The 20931-nt window shown below is 46.0% G+C and overlaps 2 protein-coding genes across 5 annotated transcripts; one reads left to right on the forward strand and one right to left on the reverse strand.

Moving 5' to 3' along the window:
* Positions 1 to 465: 465 nt before the first annotated feature.
* Positions 466 to 8792, forward strand: msh2 (mutS homolog 2 (E. coli)). Its single transcript, XM_040176741.2, has 16 exons — positions 466 to 801; positions 955 to 1103; positions 1403 to 1687; positions 2035 to 2181; positions 2371 to 2520; positions 3471 to 3604; positions 4170 to 4369; positions 4602 to 4711; positions 4817 to 4940; positions 5518 to 5668; positions 5765 to 5862; positions 5953 to 6198; positions 6816 to 7020; positions 7110 to 7357; positions 7460 to 7635; positions 8427 to 8792. Exons 1-16 carry the CDS (start codon positions 594 to 596, stop codon positions 8601 to 8603), a joined length of 2808 nt encoding a protein of 935 aa, XP_040032675.2. The 5' UTR covers positions 466 to 593; the 3' UTR covers positions 8604 to 8792.
* On the reverse strand, positions 8763 to 20502 carry fbxo11b (F-box protein 11b). 4 transcript variants are annotated; one of them, XM_040176742.2, is made up of 22 exons: positions 19690 to 20502; positions 18271 to 18434; positions 18005 to 18086; positions 17665 to 17809; positions 17450 to 17579; positions 15788 to 15871; positions 15468 to 15600; positions 15225 to 15331; positions 14638 to 14749; positions 13886 to 13992; positions 13656 to 13793; positions 13351 to 13568; positions 12947 to 13127; positions 12681 to 12803; positions 11935 to 12020; positions 11753 to 11829; positions 11535 to 11678; positions 11054 to 11164; positions 10850 to 10957; positions 10634 to 10742; positions 10244 to 10342; positions 8763 to 10121 (listed from the first exon to the last, which is right to left on the reverse strand). In XM_040176742.2, the coding sequence occupies exons 1-22, from the start codon at positions 19775 to 19777 to the stop codon at positions 9992 to 9994; spliced, it is 2676 nt and encodes an 891-aa protein (XP_040032676.1). In that variant the 5' UTR covers positions 19778 to 20502; the 3' UTR covers positions 8763 to 9991. The 4 variants fall into 4 exon arrangements, with proteins under 4 accessions (XP_040032676.1, XP_040032677.1, XP_040032678.1 ...); XM_040176743.2 differs by having other exon boundaries at positions 17665 to 17806; positions 19690 to 20066; XM_040176744.2 differs by having other exon boundaries at positions 18026 to 18086; positions 19690 to 20051.
* Between the last annotated feature and the right edge of the window lie 429 nt (positions 20503 to 20931).

Consider the following 20931-nt stretch of genomic DNA (forward strand, 5'->3'; position numbering starts at 1 on the left):
CATTAGTCTTGCGGTTTCTTGGAAACTTGATGGCCACACATGTTTTCACAGATTCTGGAAAAAAGGGAGTTGTTATTCTCACATGCAGGCATGGAATGGACCTCTATGTTTTACCGTTAAATCAACAGCTCCCACTGTGTCTGTGACATTCACCTCAGCTGATGAATTTAATTATTACTTATTTTTTTACACACCCTGAATTTATGCTATACATGCCAACATCATATAATACCACATTGTACTCGCACAATATAATCACAAGGTCATGGTCATTTATGTGGACAGTTATATGAAGGCTGTAGGTTTTTATAGTATCATTGGTAGTGATTCACCAAACATGTAATTAAATATAGATATTTCATTTAAAGATGAAAAATCTTAAGATATTCCTATATTACCACGTGGGTTTCTGCTCTTTTTAACAATCGTTTTTCGGATTTCTAAAGCCATGAAACGACACATTCTGATTCTATAATCGGCGCTAAGCACCTTTTCACGTTGCTTTACCGCCTGCAAAAAAAACACAGCGAAGAAGAAGAAAAACGTCGTTTCCGGTTTGCTCGCGCCGCGACACCAGCGCGGGAGATTCCAGCATGGCGGTGCAGCCGAAACACAACCTGTCTCTGGACAGTGCGGCCGAGCACGGCTTTCTAAGCTTCGTTTTCTCCATGCCGGAGAAGCCGGACACCACTTTCAGGATATTCGACCGCAACGACTACTACACGGTTCACGGGAAGGACGCCGTGTTCGCGGCGAAGGAAGTTTTCAAGACGAATGGGGTCATCAAATATTTGGGCTCAGGTAATCCTTTCCCGTGATGAATAGCTCGGGGTTAGCTAACGTTAAGTTAACGTTAAGTCAGCGGAGGAGCTAAGCTAGCTACAAATGCGATTAGCCGCGGCCCTGCTACGTACTGCTGTTAGCTTAACGTTGAATGGTCGCGTTGGTCCACAGGGAGCCGCAGGCTGGAGAGTGTGGTGCTGAGCAAGCTGAACTTTGAGGCCTTTGTGAAAGACCTGCTGCTTGTGAGGCAGTACCGAGTAGAAGTGTACAAGAACCACAGCAAGAGCAGCAAGGAGCACGACTGGAAGGTCGACTACAAGGTACCGTGTTGATGGGCGAGGAGTCTGTTAAAGAGCTCTTTATGATTTTATAATTAGATTCAGATTGCATTGTACAAGGTGTTTGCTGTACCTATTCAAACCTATACATGTCATGGACCTTAGTCCTAAAATGTTAAAAACAGATGGCATTGAAACAGGTTCGATGGTCTTGTTGACGTTCATCAGGTGTTCAGAACCAGGATCCTAAATAGAGGATGATGTTGCTTTCCTCAAATGCTGGATGTGTAAGTAACAGGTATACCATATTAAATTAAAGGCGAGTCTCCTTTCACTCTCAGGCCTCTCCGGGAAACTTAACTCAATTTGAGGAGATCCTGTTCGGTGGTGGAACCGGCGCAGTCGGTTGCACGGGAGTCGTAGCCGTGCGGTTCGCCACCGGAGCCGACGGACAGCGAGTGGTCGGGGTCGGCTACGTGGACGCGGCCCAGAGGACGATGGGAGTGTGCGAGTTCCCCGACAATGAGATCTTCTCCAACCTGGAATCCCTTCTGGTCCAAATCAGCCCCAAAGAGTGTCTGTTGGCCCAGGGCGAAAACAACAACGACAGCGGCAAACTACGGGAGGTACGTTTTGCACCATCGCAAAGCTCAATGTGTCCTCAAAGCAAAACAAAGGCTAAATCATTTGTCAGTATTGGCATCTTGTGTGTAACTATGTGTGAATTTGAGACAAAAAAAATAGTCTTCAATACGACTGAACACAAGGGGTTGTTGCAAATGGCTTTTAATGGTTTTTCACAATGAAGGTGACGTTTCTCCCATCAACCATTGTTTGAAGGGCAGGTAGGTACAGTTCAGTGGACCGTGATTTTCTTTGGCTGAGCTCTAATCCTTTTGAATGTAAGACGGTTTTCCAGTAAGATGCAACCTTAGTGAAGAAGACATTTTTACCCGTGGTGTGTGTTGTTCAGGTGGTACAACGTGGCGGCATACTGATCTCGGACCGGAAGAGGGCGGAGTTTAGTAGCAAAAACATGATCCAGGATCTGAACAGGCTGCTGAGGGCCAAGAGAGGAGAGACCGTGGCGAGCAACACGCTGCCCGAGCTGGACAAACAGGTGAGGAGAAAAGAAGGAGAACCCCGACATATGCTAAGAGGAAGAAACTCAACGAGACGTCCTCTGTGACACATCGATCCATTAAGAACAACACCGCATCAATGCTTCTGTTGTTGTTAGTGAGGTTAGAATGACAATGAGCCCCAGCGATCTGTTTAAATAGCAGTCTGCGTGTGGTTCTATTCCCAGGTGGCCATGTCGTGCTTGGCTGCAGTGGTGCGTTTCCTCGATCTGCTCTCTGACGAGTCCAACTTCAACTCATTCAGTCTCACCGCGCTGGACCTGGGTCAGTACATGAGGCTGGACAATGCTGCAGTGAGGGCTCTCAACCTCTTCCAGGTCAGTGACTGAAGCCGAATGAACTAAAGAGTCCATCCATCCATCCATCCATCCATCATCCAAATCACATCACGAATATGATCCTTCTCACCTGACATGCATGTAGTTTTGTGGGTTTTTTGATGCAAGATGGTTCTCAAAGGCCACATTGGTCTCGGACACAGTGCTACAGTCTACAAGTGGAACAAACAATAGCTGGAAGTGGTTTTAGTTAATGATTTTAGTTTCCTCTACCGTTATAAGACTGAGGCATTGTCAGAAAAATGCTCACTCGACACCGGCGTAAAATCATCAAAACAGGTTATTTAAGGTTTGCAAACAGGAGACCGAGTTGACACGCATACAAGTCATGCACCAAGCCTGCTCAAAGGTTTTCATCTTTGGAGCAGGAATATATACTGCAGGTAGGGCATCAAAACACAGGGACGGTTACGCACATACAGAGGATTGTTTACCCTCACGGGACAGAACGTCCGTCCCGAGGCCAGCGTCCCTAATCCCGGAAGACAAGAAGTCTGCCAGCTGAGGGTAGCAAAAACCTTGTGTAGTCTAGCCTTATTGATCTCATGACACACATTATTTTTCCAACAGGCATCTTTTCTGTTAACATTTTACTTAATGTTTTGTTCGTGTTTTTAGGGTTAGATAACATTTCACATAGAAGTCAACCTTTGTACTGCAGATTTAATTTATTTACTTCATTCGTGTTCTGGGTCCATTTGAATAATTCAACAATCATGCGGCCATGTTTTGTTCACAAATTCTACGACAAAGCTGACGGAATAAATGACGTAGAACTGTTAGTGAGGACATGGACTCTTTTCCAGGACGGAGTTTACTGAGACTCTCTTCTCCATGGTTGTGCATATCACGGCTTCTCTTTTGTAGATCTTCTCAGCATGGGAAGTCATTGTTGGCATGAAACACACAATCTGTATTCAATCCTGCAGGGATCACCGGACGACACCAGCGGAGCTCATTCCCTGGCCGGCCTGCTGAACAAGTGTCGCACCCCGCAGGGCCAGCGGCTGGTCAACCAGTGGATCAAGCAGCCGCTCATGGACAAAACCAAAATAGAGGAAAGGTAATTGTCGACGCCGGTGAAAAACCATTAAACGGGACATTTATTTATAATACTTGCAGTTGAAACGCACAAGTCTCTCTCTCACACACACACCAAGGCTTTCCAGGATTTGACTCTTAGCCACACTAAGGTTAAGGGAACAAAGAGCTCACTTTGTCTTGCACATGAGTTCCTATGAGAGTATCTGGACCCTGGACAAATCCGTCTGCACAGAACACAATGCGTCTCTGATGAGAGACGTCACTCTGACTCTGTCATCTGAAGAAATATCGATAAAAAAATAATTAAAGTAATACCAAGATTAATGTTGATGAGCGATGTGGCATATTTGAGTGGGTACTTGCAGAAGAATAAGTCTAAATAATTCATATTATGTGCATTTCTTGGATTTGAGATTTCTTATCTGTACGTCTCGTATTTGGATCAAAGAACTCGATGTAACAGTAAACCCTGTCCAGAGTGAAACACAATGAAGACAGACAGACTGTTGGAATGAATCACCCGAGTGCATATTTTTGAGGATTCTCGTGATGGTGATGATGATGATGATGGTGTGTGCGTGTAGGCTGGACCTGGTGGAGAGCTTCGTTTGTGACTCGGAGCTCAGGCAGACCTGTCAGGAGGACTTGCTACGGCGGTTCCCGGACCTTCACCGCCTGGCCAAGAAGTTCCACCGTTACTCGGCGTCACTCCAGGACTGCTTTCGCGTCTACCAGGCCGTGAGCCACGTCCCGGCCCTCGTCTCGGCCCTGGAGAGATACTCGGGTACACACGAGAAACGGAAATATGCTTATTGTTTTTTCTGCGGCTGGTAATGAACCGGCTAAACCGGCAGTTTATATGCATGCGTAGCCCCCTGTCCCTCCCCACCGTACACACACACACACACACACACACACACACACACACACACACACACACACACACACACACACACACACACACACACACACGAGTGCATTCACTGTCTGTTGATACGGAGTTGTGTGTGTTGCAGGTAGCTACCAGGTTCTGTTGGATGCGGCGTTCATCTCTCCTCTCAGGGACCTGCAAACGGACTTTGTTAAGTACCAGGAGATGATCGAAACCACGCTGGACATGAACCAGGTCTTTGCTTTTATGGTTAATGTTCAAAGTAAGAACATTTGTCTCTCCTGTTATGCTTGTCGACTGTTTCCCCCGTCGTTGACGTGTATTTCTCCTTGTGTGCAGATTGACCACCATGAGTTCCTGGTGAAGGCTTCATTCGACCCAGCGTTGAGTGAGCTGAGAGAAAACATGGACGCTCTGGAAAAGAGCATGCAGGCGGTGCTCAGTGGTGCAGCCAGGGAACTAGGTGAAGACACAATGGACACTAAGAAACAATTTATTTCTCACTGATAGACCTATCAGTGCAAAGCGGTTTGATCCTGTGTTTCTAGGGAGTGACTAGAGGCGTGCATCTGCTGAGTTTTTCCTGGAGGTGTGACAAAACTCCAAAGCAATTCAATCACACCATGCGCTCATCATGTGCTGCAGAGGCATTTTTTTAAAGTGTAGTAAATGTTAAACTGTGCATGTTTAAGACAAACTTCAGCGGCCGCATCCGTCACAGTCCGATCCCTCCAACTAAAAGACCAAGATGAAGGGTCGCACTGAATGTCAATACTGAAACCGTAGTTTAGTTAGACAGTTCGTATCGGCAGTTTAATGAATTATGGTTAGTGTCTGGTAATGTACAGCAAAACTATTAATCGGGTTTTAGTATAACTTGTCTTTTGGGGGGAGAAACATCTGGGTTGTCTTGCGTTGTCAGGCTTTGTCAATAGATTTCCGTGCCCGGAACACACAACTCCCGACACCATTCATGCTGACGCTTGGCTTCGTCCTACCTGGGTGTTGTGAGAACTTTAGCCTTTAACTGTGCGCTTCAGGTCTGGACGCCGGTAAGACGGTGAAGCTGGAGTCCAACGCCATGCTGGGCTTCTACCTGAGAGTCACCTGCAAGGAGGAGAAGAGCCTGAGGAACAACAAGAAATTCACCACCCTGGACGTCCAGAAGAACGGAGTGCGCTTCACCAACAGGTCCGTCTCACGGCCTCACGCGCCGCCTCTCGGGTGAAATGGCGCTCCGGCCGTCCTCTGATGGACCCGTCGGCCCGCTTGTGCTCTTGTTTGCAGCAAGCTGAGCTCCCTGAATGAGGAGTACACAAAGAACCGAGCGGAGTACGAGGAGGCCCAGAACGCCATCGTCAAAGAGATCATCAACATCGCCTCAGGTGAGGAACGCCGTCGCACGCTGCTCCCAGCGCCGTTCCTCGATCGATTTCACCAGATTTAAGTTCTACGTAATCTCATTCCCCCGCCAGGCTACGTGGATCCTCTCCAGACGCTGAGCGACGTGACGGCGCAGATGGACGCGGTGGCGAGCTTCGCCGTGGCGTCCGTGTCGGCTCCCGTGCCGTACGTTCGTCCCCGGCTGGTGGCGGACGGCCGCAGGCGCGTGGAGCTGCGGCAGGCCAGACACCCCTGCATGGAGACGGACGCAGACACCGCCTTCATACCCAACGACGTGTCCTTCGCCCAGGGAGAGAAGGACTTCTATATCATCACCGGTATAAAGAGAGGGCTCACTTCACACGTCACATGCGCTCCCAAGGTGTGAGGGGCGGGGGGGGGGGCAGTTCTCTGCAGGGTCGTCACTTTGTGTGAACTCTTGACACATTTTCCCACTTCTAAGACGGACACGGTTCCTAAGTGTCCTGAGGAACCAATTTCCCAGGTGCTACAGGTGACTTGCTAGCCAGCGTGCTGCATCGTTGCGCTGAAAGGGACCACAAGACATTTGCAGGTGTTTGCATTATTCTGTGATCAATTTTGTCATAGTTTCCAGGCACATATATTATAAAGTGCCACAGACGGACTGAGTCTAAATTTCCACAGAGATGGCGTGATCCCTGTCAGCCACATAATCCTGGAAAAGATCTTCTCACACATTCCACAAATTGGTCCCGCATCAGAACAATGAAAAACAAAGAAGAATCTGTTTTTTTTTTTCTCCTTTTCTTTCTCTCAAATCTGTTGACGCTCAAACGCACATCTTTCACGTTTTTTCCGATGAGTTTGAAACACAACGAATGCTCAGACGTTTAGTTCCTCGTCTAATTCTTAAGTGTAGTTCCTCTTCTTATGACGCAACTCACACTTTAAACCCTTCTCCCCTGTTCCGCAGGACCAAATATGGGTGGCAAGTCGACGTTTATCCGTCAAGTGGGGGTTATTGCTCTGATGGCTCAGATCGGCTGCTTCGTGCCGTGCGAAAAGGCGGAGCTTAGCGTGATTGACAGCATCCTGGCCAGGGTGGGAGCGGGAGACAGCCAGGTCAAAGGAGTGTCCACATTCATGTCTGAGATGCTGGAGACGGCTGCCATCCTGCGGTAAGAACAGACGCGAAAGCTGGATTTTAGAAACACACAAAGATGACCCGCAACTCATTGCGCGTGTCACCACCCCGCCCCCCCCGCAGCTCGGCCACGGAGAACTCGCTCATCATAATCGACGAGCTCGGCAGAGGCACGTCCACATACGACGGCTTCGGCCTGGCGTGGGCCATCAGCGAACACATTGCCTCCGAAATCGGCTGCTTCTGTCTGTTCGCCACCCACTTCCACGAGCTGACGGCGCTGGCAGCGCAGCGGCCCGCCGTCCACAACCTGCACGTCACGGCCCTGACCTCCCACGACACGCTCACTATGCTGTACCGCGTCAAATCAGGTCAGCGCGCATTCAGAATATTTACGTGAAGTGAGATTGATGTCTTTTTTGGGGGGGGGAAATCTGGACAGGCAGTTGAACTGCCCCTAACCGTGTGTCAAGGTGTGTGCGATCAGAGTTTTGGAATCCACGTTGCCGAGTTGGCGTGCTTCCCGCCATCGGTGATCGCTGTGGCGAAGGAGAAGGCGGAGGAGCTGGAGGAGTTCCAGGAGCCTGCGGGGGAGAAGTCTGAGCAGGAGGAAGAGCCTGAGGCCAAGCGACGGCGCACAGACAGACAAGTACGGTTGAGTTCTCCAGTGACCTTCTGAACCGCGTGATACTCCTGACGGGCTGAACTGTAACAATTCAGCTTTTTAGAATGAATTGGACTATTGAATATAAGAAAATAGCAAGGTTTGTTTGGCCAAAACCGGAAAAGCCTATAAATTAACTTGAATGTAAAAAAAAAAAAAAAAAAAAAAAAAAAGTAATTTGAAAAGGTAACATTTTCCCAACACTCACGCATTTAACCAAATATGTTGCCACGGTTTCCGTTCAGCCCATGTGGTGGGGTTAGTTTTTGCTATTAATTATTTTTTATAGCCCAAAATTGCAAATCTGCCTCAGAGGGCTTTATAGTCTGTACACATGAGACATGCCCTCAGCGGACCACCTCCCCCAAAATGAAAAAACCTTATGCATAACTGCAGAGGGAGATCCGTCCTCGGGGAGGGACAGACTGTGATGGGTGTCCATCTTGAACTTCAAATGTACATATTGCGGTGGGAAAATCGACTCCTCCTCCCTAAGTATGAAGGCCACGCATCTTGATGACTGATATGTGGTTTGCGTGCAGCTCAAGCTTTGAAGAACCGACAACCTGATTTCAATCACCGGGTTCATAGGACATCTGATCAGCTTAGTTTAACCGCCAACGGGGCCTTTGCCTCGGAGTTATGTTGCTATTTGTTTTGCCTGTGTACACAATATGAACAGGATGTAATACAAGAACATGTTTCAGCTGACCCCAACATAAAATGTAAATTCACTTTCATGTGGCTGAAACCCCCCCCCCCCCCCACTCTTTTAGGTGGGGGAGAACCTGATCCAAGACTTCCTGGAGAAAGCTAAATCCCTCCCTGCTGCCACCATGAGTGAAGAAGAGGTGAAGGACGCCCTCAGGAAAATGAAGCAGGAGCTTGTCGCCAAAAACAACACGTATATAAAAGAGATCCTTTCACGCTGTGTTCCTGCAAAAACAGCTTGATTTGAAACTCCCTTTTGTCCATCGAGGTCAACTAAGTTCTGATATTGTATACATCAATAAAGAATAACTGCAGCTAGCGTTTTTTTGTGACAACATAGTGATCCTTTAGCAGACCATTTTTATGAAACTGCAGGGTGTGAATTAAAAACAAGACACCTGTGATCTAATAAAGTTTTATTTTCTTAGAAATGGCCAGTTTCCTGTTCTTTTTTGTCTTTCTAAGAAAGTATACCCCTTTTTGAATTCCAACTAGCATCTACATAATGGTTATTGAGTACTTCACAATATATTAAGTCTAGATGTTATGGTACATGCATACGATTCAGGCTGCATGAGGAGCCACAGTCACCACGATACACAGGGGGGGGGGGCAGCAGATTGACTCCGTTCCAGTTCAAGGGAGCTCCAACGCCTCCTATTGAAACCCTCTCCACAAAACACTGACTGCATCAACGTATAAACATATACACACACACAACTTTCACTGTACACAACACTCACTCCTTTGTACAAGTGTGGAGCCCCTCCACCTGCCATTTAAGCTAATATACCGGAGAGGGTTTTTAGTGTTTAAATTCTCTTTCACAGAAAGAACTTCACCACTGGGACGCTTGAGTGTCTGCGCTCTGCCTTGGGGTCGGGATGGGTGCTAACCAAAGGAAAATAATTATATATAATAAAATAAGACATTCAAATACACTCAACTTTTTGCTTGAAAATACAAAACTACATGAGAAAGCATTGAAATAAAATCCATTGAGAACATTTTTTTTTTCTTAAAAAGCCCAAGTGCTCCATCACACACACACAATCTTGCTCTTTATCCACACACAACAGAGCAGGGCAACATCCACCCATCTGTTGCCTAGTTACAACTGCCTGGGAAGCCAATGGTGATGGCAGCTGCGAGGAAGCAGGAAGTCTCTTGACAGTTTGTGAGGAAGAAGAGGGCTGGGAGCCAAGGATTAACGGTGGGAGGCGAGGAAGGAGGGAGGGGGGGGGGTTTCATGCGCTGACAGAGAGGCGAAGGCCACCATCGACAGCTGCATTGCCCTTCTCTCCTCATCTTTGTCTACAGACTGCAAATAAGAAACTCAGGTGAGGAACCCCTTGCGGCTTCTGTCGGTCGCTCCACTGCTCCCCCTAGTGGAGCCCGTCTCTGCCTGCAGCCTGTCTGCTACAGCGGGCAGCTTCCTCTGCAGCCTCTTTCACCAGTATCCCGCACGAGAGCGCTGCGATCACAGAGTCTCTCTGGGTCCTTATGGCTGCAAGTGTGAGTGTGTGTGTGTGTGTATATTTAACTGTGTGCGTGCGTATGTGTGAATGGCTGTGTGCAACTTAATGTGTTTATATGCTTGTGTGACTGAGTGGAACTGGACCGGATGCCTTCAGTTGTGTTGCAGCGTGTTGGACTCGATGGGCGGCGCCGAGTCATACAGAGTGTCTGTGTCGTGTGTCGGCTCCCCGGCGAGCGTACACGGGTTGGACAACGTTCCCGCTCCGCAGTCACAGAAGAACCTGAGGGAAGCAGACATTAAGGGTTGTATCCACAGCCCAGTCATACAATAGAGGAGAAAAAAAAATGACATTGATGTTCCGAGTCATTCACCCCCCCCCCCTCCAAAAAAACAAGGTCTTACCGATCATGGCGTATAAACTCTACATCGTGCCCTTGATGGCATTTTTTGATGCAATTTACACAGATTGCGTTCCTATCCGTTGTGTTACAGGTGTGACATCTGGTGGGACAAAGTACAAGAACAGATTAATTTACATAACAATGAGAAAGGAAGACTTTTACTGCCAATTACTACTGTAGTAGGACTTGAGTCCAGCTAATAATAATAATAATAATAATAATAATAATGGGTTGCAACGAACGATTAAATTGAAGTTGAAGTGGATGTTTTCAAAATTTCTCTTTTGTCAAAAATCAAGTATCGATCATAACCGTTACATACTAATCTCGTGTTTACTCCACTCTGAAATCTAAAACAGACTTTCTGAACAGTTCATTCAACACAGTTCACCTGTAGAAGTCGTGCATGGGGTAACTGGTGTAGCTGGAGATCTTGTAGAGGCACTGTCCTCTGCTCACCGCCTTCTCAATGGCATCCTGGTTATTGAGAATCTTATTATCTGACACAGAGAGGGGGGGAGGTGGAAGGGTTAGTGTTCGGAGTGTGATCAGAAAACTTGCATCTGGACGGGGCAAAAGATGAAACGTCCACAAAGCAGCTAGTTACCTTTCATGGTGACGTTGACTCCTGAGGCCAGAAACAGGCCTCCAAAGCGATTGTTGAAGATCTGGTTGCCCTCCAGAGTGGCTGTGGCGTGGTTGGTGATTTCAATACCTTTAGAAGTAAAAATGAACGTCTGTCATCAGCGCCAGCAGGAGAAGCTGAGGGGTCATTTTTGCTCATGTGGAAAACAAAAGGAAAGAAGCTTACCTGCAGCGAAGCCATCAAAAATGCGGTTCTTGCGCAGTATCGGGTGGCTGTTTGTGCTGATTAGCACACCGGCCTGAGCGTTCCTGAAGATGTCGTTCTCTTCCAGCAGACCTACGGAGAAGGATATTTTAGGTTTGAAGCTGTAGATTAAGATCTAGACACTGAAATATATTTTCCCACAGTCTCCTAGTTTTGCTGCAGGCGACAAAGGCAACAACATGTTGTACCTTTTACTATAGAAACGTAAACGACGGCTCGCTGGAGGGAGATCGCTGAAATGTCCCACTGGCTGTTGGCTATGTTGTGTAATTTACGGTAAACATCCTAATTTGAAAAAGGGTTTTGTCTCCAGTCTGACCTCAAGCACAAAGCTTATAATACATTGTTTGTTCATGTGACGTACAAGCACTTGCTTATTGTACTATTCATTTTTTCGGGAGGCCACATCGTGCGTATCTGGCAACAGATGGCGTTCAAGTACCTCTGCCTCCGTTGAAGATGCAGATGCCTCCATCTCTGCCGTCGTGAATCTTATTTCGTCGCAGCGTGGGGTTGCTATCCGTCTTGATCCACACCCCCGCCATGGCATTATCAAAGATCTCATTGTCCTCAATGAAGCCAAGACCTGTTGTATTAAGCAGCGCATTAGACACACGTTCACTAGACATGCGACAGAGCGGCAGAGCGAGAAATACAGACCTGAGTTGTAAACTAAAATCCCGCCATTCTGGCCTCCCCATATCTTGTTGCGCCTGATCTTTGGGTTGCTCCCCGTCCTGTCAAGATTTAACAGCATGTCAATAGTTGTATTGCAAACAGTTTGAATGGAAAAAGAAAGCTAAAGACACGCATTACCTGCTTAAAAAGGTCATAATCTTTACCTTATTTGCACACCAGAGTACATGTGATTGTAGATGTCATTGTCTTCCAACACACCATGCCCGTTGTCATAGAAGTACACACCCACCTAAAAAGGTTAAATTAAAAGGAAATGATGACAACATATGTTTTACTATCAGGATTACAGACATAATGTTCAGATTCAACATTCAAGTTACACTTTACAGACATTAAAAGTAAATTAAGAGAACTAAAGACGGTCAAAGACCTCAGTGTTTGGTTATTGGAGGATTAAAATTAACGTTTTTCTCTTTAAGGCCACGAGACTACATTGTAAGTTTACCGCATTTTATCAGATGGTTATGTGAGTTTTTGTTGTGAACTATCATGATCATGATCACAGCCATAGTTAACACAACGACCATTGATAAGAAAACCATGTAGATGAAGCCATGTCATCATGCAGAAATAAACATCAGTCACAAGGGGAAATTATTTCAGCAGGGCCGCAAAATTTTGGTTCACACACATAAAACCCCTCAGTTAAAGTGCGTGCACATGATGTTTACTTGTGTCGAACCATAACCACATTCCTTTGAATAGCTTTAATTAGTTAGATACTTCTAACTGAATGATTCGAGTAATAAAAATCCTGCACAAACAGTCAGGACGAAGCAGCCCATCAATGCTGCGTCTCCCTCTCGAATGTCAAAAAGCACGTTGAGGAAATTAAATCAAGATTTATAAATCGGTGTACATGTGCACAGGGTGACCCCGGTATCGGTACCTGTTTTCCACTGTGGATGCGGTTCTTGCGGAGGACGGGAGTGCTGCCCGTGGTCACCCAGACTCCTGCCAGTGTGTTGCTGTAGACCTCGTTCTCCTCGATCACTCCCTGGCCTTTCTCATGCTGAAACACAAACGCAGAGTCAGCCGTTTAATCCTCCCGACACGTGCAAGATTTTTATTTTATTTTTTAAAACAGGAAAAGATTTGGCCTGTACTTCTGCGAGAAGAATTACATTTTAACCAAAAAAAGAGGAGTGCATTTACCACATAGATGCCCCCGTGTTGTCCGTCGTGGATCTTGTTGTGCCGGACAATGGGGCAACTGTTGGTTCGGATCTGGATTCCCGCCAAGGCGTTACCATAGATATCGTTACTCTCTATCAAACCCCGTCCATCTCCAAATATGTACACCCCTCCCTGGTTACCGTTGAATATAGCATTTCCCCTAGACATACAAAAAAAAAAAAAAAGTCACAATCTTGGAATAGAGATAAAATTAACACATGACCATGTGTGTGTGTGTGTGTGTGTGTGTGAGAATCAGCGTATGCCAAGCCACACATTTTCGGTCACCATTGACATTGATCTTGTACACAAGCGGCGTCTAAATAGCCACCGTCCTGCTGTGGGTTTGCAAGAGACGCCCGGAGCGACGCGTGGTGCCTCACCGTATCGTCGGGTCGCTGTTGGACGTGATCCACACGCCGGCAAAGTTGTTGGCATAAATTTTGTTCTCTATAAACTGTCCCCGTCCCTTCTCGTGGACGTAGATGCCCCCCGTTTGGCCGTGATGGATCTCGCAGCGCACCACTGTGGGGTTGGCGTAGGCCTTCACTTCGAAGCCGGCGATGCGGTTTCTATGGATGTTGCAGTTCTCAAAGTAACCCTGAAACACAGCAAAGACGACCGATCAGATGGTCAGTGACGACTCTGTCGAGTGAAACGTACGACACGATGCAGCGCGTGTGTTTACCATGCCGTGATCAAAGGTGAACACCCCGACATCTCGACCGTGGTGGATGTGGTTACGTCTAATGATGGGGTTACCGTGGTTTTTCACCCAAATTCCTGCTAGCGCATTGTTGCTGATTTCATTGTCTTCGTAGATGCCCTGGAACGGATGAGGAGAGAGTCAGAAGGCTGTGCAAAGTTGTGTGTGCGGATTCACGGCAAATAACTCGAGGCGGAAAAAGAAACTTTTACCTGTGCGTGATCTGTAATGTACAGTCCCACATTCTCACAGTCACTGATGTTGCAGTGTTTGATGTTTGGACAAGCTCCCTGACCGCTCACACACACAGCCGAACCCACTAAAACACAGGGGGAACAAAATCACAAGTGTCACACTAAATCACTTCTATCGATTTAGCAACAGTCAAAACAAAAGATGAGTAGGGTCATTTACAGCCTTCAGACGAAGGACCCCCCCCCCCACCAAATTATGTTTAAGCATAAGTGACCAATAAAGCACATTCTGATGACTTGTGTAACACACACAATAAATAAAAGCTTCCAGATGCCAGATAAAAAGTGTGGTTCCATGAGGAGGCTATGAAAACGCAAATGTAAAAAAAAAAAAAGCTCGCTCCAAAACGAGTGAATCTGTGGTGTCATGTGAGCTACGTAATCCCCATTGAGCCAGATGGGGGGGGGCCCACTCTGAATTGTGTGCTTACAAACTGCAACACACACATCCTAACCATTTAGTGATGAACCAAAGTTAGGGGCTCTTGACAGACTGTTTCAAGCTCTAGAAAAATATGAACAGCCTTGAACCGTTATAACACAAGAGCACACACACACACACACAAAGTACCATAGCATTTAAAATAGTACAACATCCACGCTGTAAATTCTACTTTCGTGAACCTCATGTTGCATTTCTGAACGTTTTTATTTGCGGTGTGGGTGCTCATGTTATTGTGTCCCCTCCCAGTGGTCAGTGTGTGCGTTACCTGTGCACGTCGAGCGGATGATGCAGTGGTCGATGTTGGGGCTGCAGTTAACGGTGATCTCCAGACAGTGGTGGGCGTTGTGGTGCTGCGCCGACTTATCGTCAGGATTAAACTGCGCAGAGGGAAGCAGCAGAGGTCAGACAGTGGCTGCGCTTACTGACAACACATCAAGCTTCTTTCCACCCACCACATCCACACCAGACACTCCCTACTGGAGGCATTAGTGCCACTAATAATGGTAGCTGCCAACAGGCTAAAAACCAATCCTCAAAAACTACAGAGACAAATCTTCTAGCTGGTTTTATAATACCCTGGTCATGGGAATCCTTACGAGACCAATGTTTGTCGTTTGTCTCGTTCGCGGCTCTTATTTACAGACACGCAAGAAGTCTCCGTTTGGGAAATAATAATCTTGTCTTCAACTATGAATAAATAATCAATTGAGACTACGCTGGCTTTTCCCAGTATGAGTTAATAGCTTAGTATAGACAATGGTATAGTAATAGACAGTAGTCCCCTGTGATACTTTAATGCACAGCCATTCCACAAGTTAGAAGAGATGTAAAAGACTTGAGATCTGTGCCCACCTTGATGGTCATGTATCCCACATAGGCATCCTCTGAGCCCTCCATGAAGACAAATGTCGAGTCCCTAGTATTCTCTATCACCACCTTGTCTGCTACTTTACCAGGAGCTACGGGGAAAGCACATTAAAACTCATATAAATATGGACATTATCACCACAGAGTGAATGCGATCTTAAGAGAATGTGATACCATGAGGCGCAAACAATTGAATAGAGTATTTTCTAGTGGGGGAAACATGCATACCTGCACCAATCATCGTGATGGGAGACTCTATATAAATCCACTCGTCTGTATAAATGCCAGAGTGGACAAAAATTAGACCGTCAAAGTGGGCCTCCTGCACTCCACCCAGTGCATCCTCAATGGTGTCGTAATACTGCAGGAGAATAAGGTAAAAAACACTTTACAACAGAACCCACACACACACACCTACGATTCTTCACAAGGTGTTCCGGAGAACCCAAGCAGGTGTTTACATTGGCTGGGCTTTGCATAAATGTCATTGTGAAAGATAGCCAGTGAAAGAAATCCTGAATGATTTTTGTGTTTTCGCCATGACCTACCAGCATATTCTCTCTGCCTTTGTATCTTCCGGGGTTACTGTAGAAATGCTCAGCAAAGCCTGGTTTTACATGAGCACCTTTGTACTGCAACACAGAAAACATCACAAGTCAATTTTCTGGTGAACACACCAAATATTAAAATACTTCTCGTACCAATTTACATGCATCCAAGTTTTTGAATTGAAAAAACAACGCAGATTGAATGTGCTACACAAAGATACAACAATGAGCCAAAGTCAGTGGTTCCCAACGTTTTTGTAATACAACCCTTTAAAGCAAAGCAATGTGTACTTATGACAGAGTTATTACAAAACCGAACACGCAGTGCAATTCGTGTGCATGTAATCAATGTTTGACGTCCACCCTGAACTTCCCCTTTTCATTACATTACATGTCATTTAGCTGACGCTTTTATCCAAAGCGACTTACAATAGGTGCTTTAAACCTGACGACCTCTGACGATTAGTCTGAGAAAAACTCTGCATTTAGATAAATAGATGTGATATGCACGCCATTATTGACATAGACCGAAGGACAACACTACCATTTCATGAACATGTTATGGAACGGCATAATATTATTCACCGCTAGAATGAACGTCTGAGAAACACTATGTGTTGTTTATGGACAGAACAAACTAAGGAAGTGCTTAAAAAAGTATGAGTGGCTACAATGTCAGCGTATCTAATTAATTACCTAATTAGTTACATAAGCTGCAGTGGTGGAAGACTTGGTCTTCTTCGCCCCACCACAGTTTTCTAATGAATCAAAAAATGTTTCAGCCCAACAAGCCGGCCGTCTCCGGCGCACGCATTTCCTCCGCAGCGGTGCACTGCGGACTTTGCCATGTACTTAGTGCGCACAAAGCGCCATGTTCCCGGTGCAATGGAAGCAAGTTCTGTTTATCTACTTCGCGCCATTCAGTACCAGGGACAGCACATTAATCGGAGTTTTCGGCCACTTTACCACAAGCGTAAATTTGGTCAACTTTTTCCAGGATGCGTGAGAGCCCTTTTAATGTGCTGTGCAGAGAAAATAAAATGTTGACTGTGTTGTTTTCACTTTGACTCAAACTACAGTCATTCATATTGCACATTCCAATGAAGGAGGACATGCTTATTTTCATTTTCTACCACTTACATTAGGACTATATTTCCTAACAATTGACACAAAGCCTATTTAAAAAAGGTACATATCTTTGCTTGAATGCCATTTAGTCGTGACAGGGTAATTCATTTGATATAAACGTAATACTACTATAATATGATTATAATTCAATGCATGAATGGGAAACATGGCAAGGATATATCTCTATATAGACATAGGCATCTGTTGGTCTACCGGAACAACCCCATTGTGAGTCCTTAGCCCTGTTATATTGTGATACTTATGCTTCTGTTTCTCACGGTTAATTTCAAAATATTTAGATTCCTTTTCCCAGTGTGTGTGTAGTGTACTGACTTTACTTCTTTCCCAAAGTGAGATCGTGTTACCTATTGCAAGACCACATACCACTTTTTAAGAACAGCAGTTTGTTTTTAATACATAGCGAGAAAATGTGAAGAAACAATAAATCGACTGCGTGCAAAGTTTGATGGTCTTCAGAGAGCATTTCTTCTTCACAGTAAAACAAAACACAGAAAACTCTCAGGGCAGACTTACCAGCTGTTGGAAGCTCTCCTTCCAGGGGTTTGGGTGTTCATGCTCCTCGGGGCTGACTTGGTAGAACCTGCCGGGCTCAGGATGCATCATGGGACGCGTGTACTCAAACACCTCCATGTATAGACGCTTCCTAGAATATTAAATACCACAAAATATATTTCAGTTTTCCACCGTTGAATAAAATAACAAGTCTACATTTCTTAAGCAGCACTAACCAGAGGATGGGGTCGTTGGCTAGCTGGCTGAATCTCTTGCAGACACAAGCTGCCTGACAGAGGTCCTGTTCCAGTAAGTAGGAGAAGATCTTTAAAACGACCTCATCTGGAAGCTTCTGCTGCAAATATTGCTCTGCTGGTGCTGCTAAAGACACAAACATTCACAATGTAAGCTTTAGGAAAACATATTTTCAATCAGAGCACATTAAGCTATGGAACCATGCTATTAAATTGAGTGCAAAGTAACAAGAGTTACCGTCGCACAAAGAAAATCAATAAAGATTCAAAAACACTCTCAAAATCACTCTCCTTTCCCCAGCTGCGGAGATTTAACACACACCTGGCAGATCGTGGCTCTTACCGGACACTCGTGCCCGCTTGGCTCGATGGCCAAAGGCCTCTGTTGATGAAGTCGAAGCTCCCTGTGAAAGAGGGGAAATAGAATTTCAAATACACGCCAACATTCAAGGACTGAGTAATCACCCGGAATATGTACTGCTCTGTCACAAAATCACTGTTCTCGCGAAAGAAGACCCAATGAATGAATCAGACATACACGCTGTGGCCCATACACAAAAACACTGCAGTTTAATGTTTCAGTCTAACCTCCATTGGGCCCTTGCTGGGGCAGGCAGAGGCGGTGGCAGAGGCAGTAGCGGTTCTCTTGGGAAGCAGGGTCTTGCGTCGAAGCTGATAGGGACTGTTTTGAGCTCCTGGACCAGACTCCTCAATAGCCATTTCTGCTGCAGCTGCTGCAGGAGCCTCCTCATCTGGACAAAAAGGAAAAAAAACAGATTTCCTATACATTCACCATATTTTTTGAAGAGGCACTTCAATGCAAAATGCTGCAGTATAGGGCAAGGCCATGCAATTAAAAATGAATGCACTGGCTATTCCTCTATGTTGCTCAAATACACAACTCAAAAATGTGTCAGGGAAATCGCAGTTGACACCTTGACCAATGACACACGTATTCTTCTTGCGGTAATAACACAATGGTGTGCATTCAGCTCACACGCTGTAGGCACATTATGCAGGCAGGGTACGAGTTGGAAAGGCAGACAAAGGTTAGTGACTGATAATGGCAGATGCACCCCCTGCAGTCACATTAGCGGTCTTTCCCGTCTAGTCATACGCTGCTTATATCAGACAACGTGCATTTGTTTCTGTGTCTTGCATGTGCAGGATCGGACTCCTGTTTTACGATGCTGTCAAAATGAAGGGCCGCGGGTGGAAGTCGATCGGACGTGAGGCTAATGGCTATGAAGTGAACTGCGTAGCTGGAAAATCCGCGGTGTAAACAAATGGAGCTGGGGCCAGCAGACTCCGGCGAACAAGGAAGGGGATGTGGGTCCAATCTGCTGGCAGCTTTGAACTTACAGACCCGAGCAGAGAAAAATGGACTCAGTGAATTCATCCACACCGCATCATCCACCACAGCTGATCGAGCTTGGCCTCTTGAAGCTGGGGCGGCCACTGGTTAAGAAATTGCCCCGATTCGCCGCTAATGTTTTTTTTTTTGTTAACGTTACACCCCGAAAATGGCAGTCCAAAAAAGACGCCGCAGATTTACACCCTCGGAATCGTTAGTGACAGCTGGGAATGCGACGGCCGAGAAGACACGCAGATTGTGGTCAGAGTGTGTGAAGTCGATCCCTTTGCCTCCAGCTGGAGTTACCCGATTTTGCGCTATTAATGTCGATCGTTTAGTTACATACGCATTACGTTCGGCGAAGACCCCCCCACCCATACACACCACACACACACACACACACACACACACACACACACACACACATAACATGGTAAGCTAGCTAGCGGTGTTAGCTAGCCCCAATCACTCAAGCCAAACAAAGCGCGGCCTGGCCTAAGCCACAGAGCAAGAAGCCTCGGGTTTTCCTGCTGAACCCGCCGTCTCTAGGAGCGGCGAACGGGCCAGCGGCAAAACAACGACGGTCGCGTACAGACTGTTAGTGCATGACAGGGCTTCGCCTTCAGCCGTCGGCTGACTGCGGCCGAGTGTACCTCTGTCCCCGTTGTTCCGTTCGGGCTGCACCGGGCGCGGCCTTGACACTCGCCTGGGTCTCCTGTTGGTGGCTCTGACGGAGTTCATCTGGGGAGTTGGTGGTTGAGAAAAAAAATAGGCTATTCTCGACCACACGCTTGAAAATGTAGCCCTCGACCCAAACTAACACCCGCTCCGCGCCGTTCCGAGATACACCCAAACAATTGCGATCAAAAAACCCGCTGGTATTTGGGGTGTAATCGCTTTTTTTCCCCCCTCCGTGGTGTTACAGCTCCCCCCGTATCGCTGCTCGGTGCCAGCTTCGTCTCAGTCTGTAGCAGGAGGAGCCATTAACCCACACGGGAAACAATCGCGAGAAGGGGAAAAAAAGAAAAAAGAGCGTGAGTGTCCGCTCGGCCAATCACATTTGGCGTTCTATGTCAGCGTCCCGCAGCTGCCAATCAGGAGCCTCGTATTAGGCGACTTGACAAACCTTTCTGTTGGGACTTGGGATCGGTCAAGCGGCGATTTGATCGATGCACCAGCAATAATAAAGCTAAAAAGGTAATTCACGGCCTCGGACCCCATCGTCTCAGTTGCACGAAGGACCGAGGTACAGCATCCTGTAACAGTGTTCCACATGGACGAAGGAGAGCAATCACTTGTGGACCAGTTATTTCAACAACCCCCTTTAATCGTTAACAAAGACCATAGTCTTGAATTTCGCCTATTGTCTTCCTATCTGATTGATTTGTTATTTACCACATGTTAGGGAAGATGCGAGGTATGTTGACCATAATGAACATTGGTGGGCCAAATAGTGGTCAGGCTGTAACAAATGTTTATATTTAGAAGTTTAAACATTTATATTTTCAAATGTTCACATCTGTAAAATAACCGAAAATGTAATGCAAGATATATTTATTTTGAGATAGAGCTAAATAATCTAATTTAAAAGCAATTTAGTTTAATTTAGGATTCTACTTAAATGTTGTCTTGCTTAATGTATTCAATATAATAATTTACACAAATAATTTTGATTTTGAGAGGAGGAACACGTTTTGTAAATTAATCAGTAAATAACCAGCAGATGGCATTGTAAGGCTGTAAACGATCAGGCTACGATCTCAAGGCATCGTAAGACTGCTATGTTTTAATGTTGCAATATTTATAGTTAGTAGTTCAATTCAGTGTTTATTTTGCCACCTTGTTGTTGCTGGAAAATATATTTGTGTATAATTTAATAATTAATCAATGAATAT

This window comes from Gasterosteus aculeatus, chromosome 5 (assembly GCF_964276395.1).
Source record: "Gasterosteus aculeatus chromosome 5, fGasAcu3.hap1.1, whole genome shotgun sequence".
Classification (NCBI taxonomy): Eukaryota; Metazoa; Chordata; class Actinopteri; order Perciformes; family Gasterosteidae; genus Gasterosteus; species Gasterosteus aculeatus.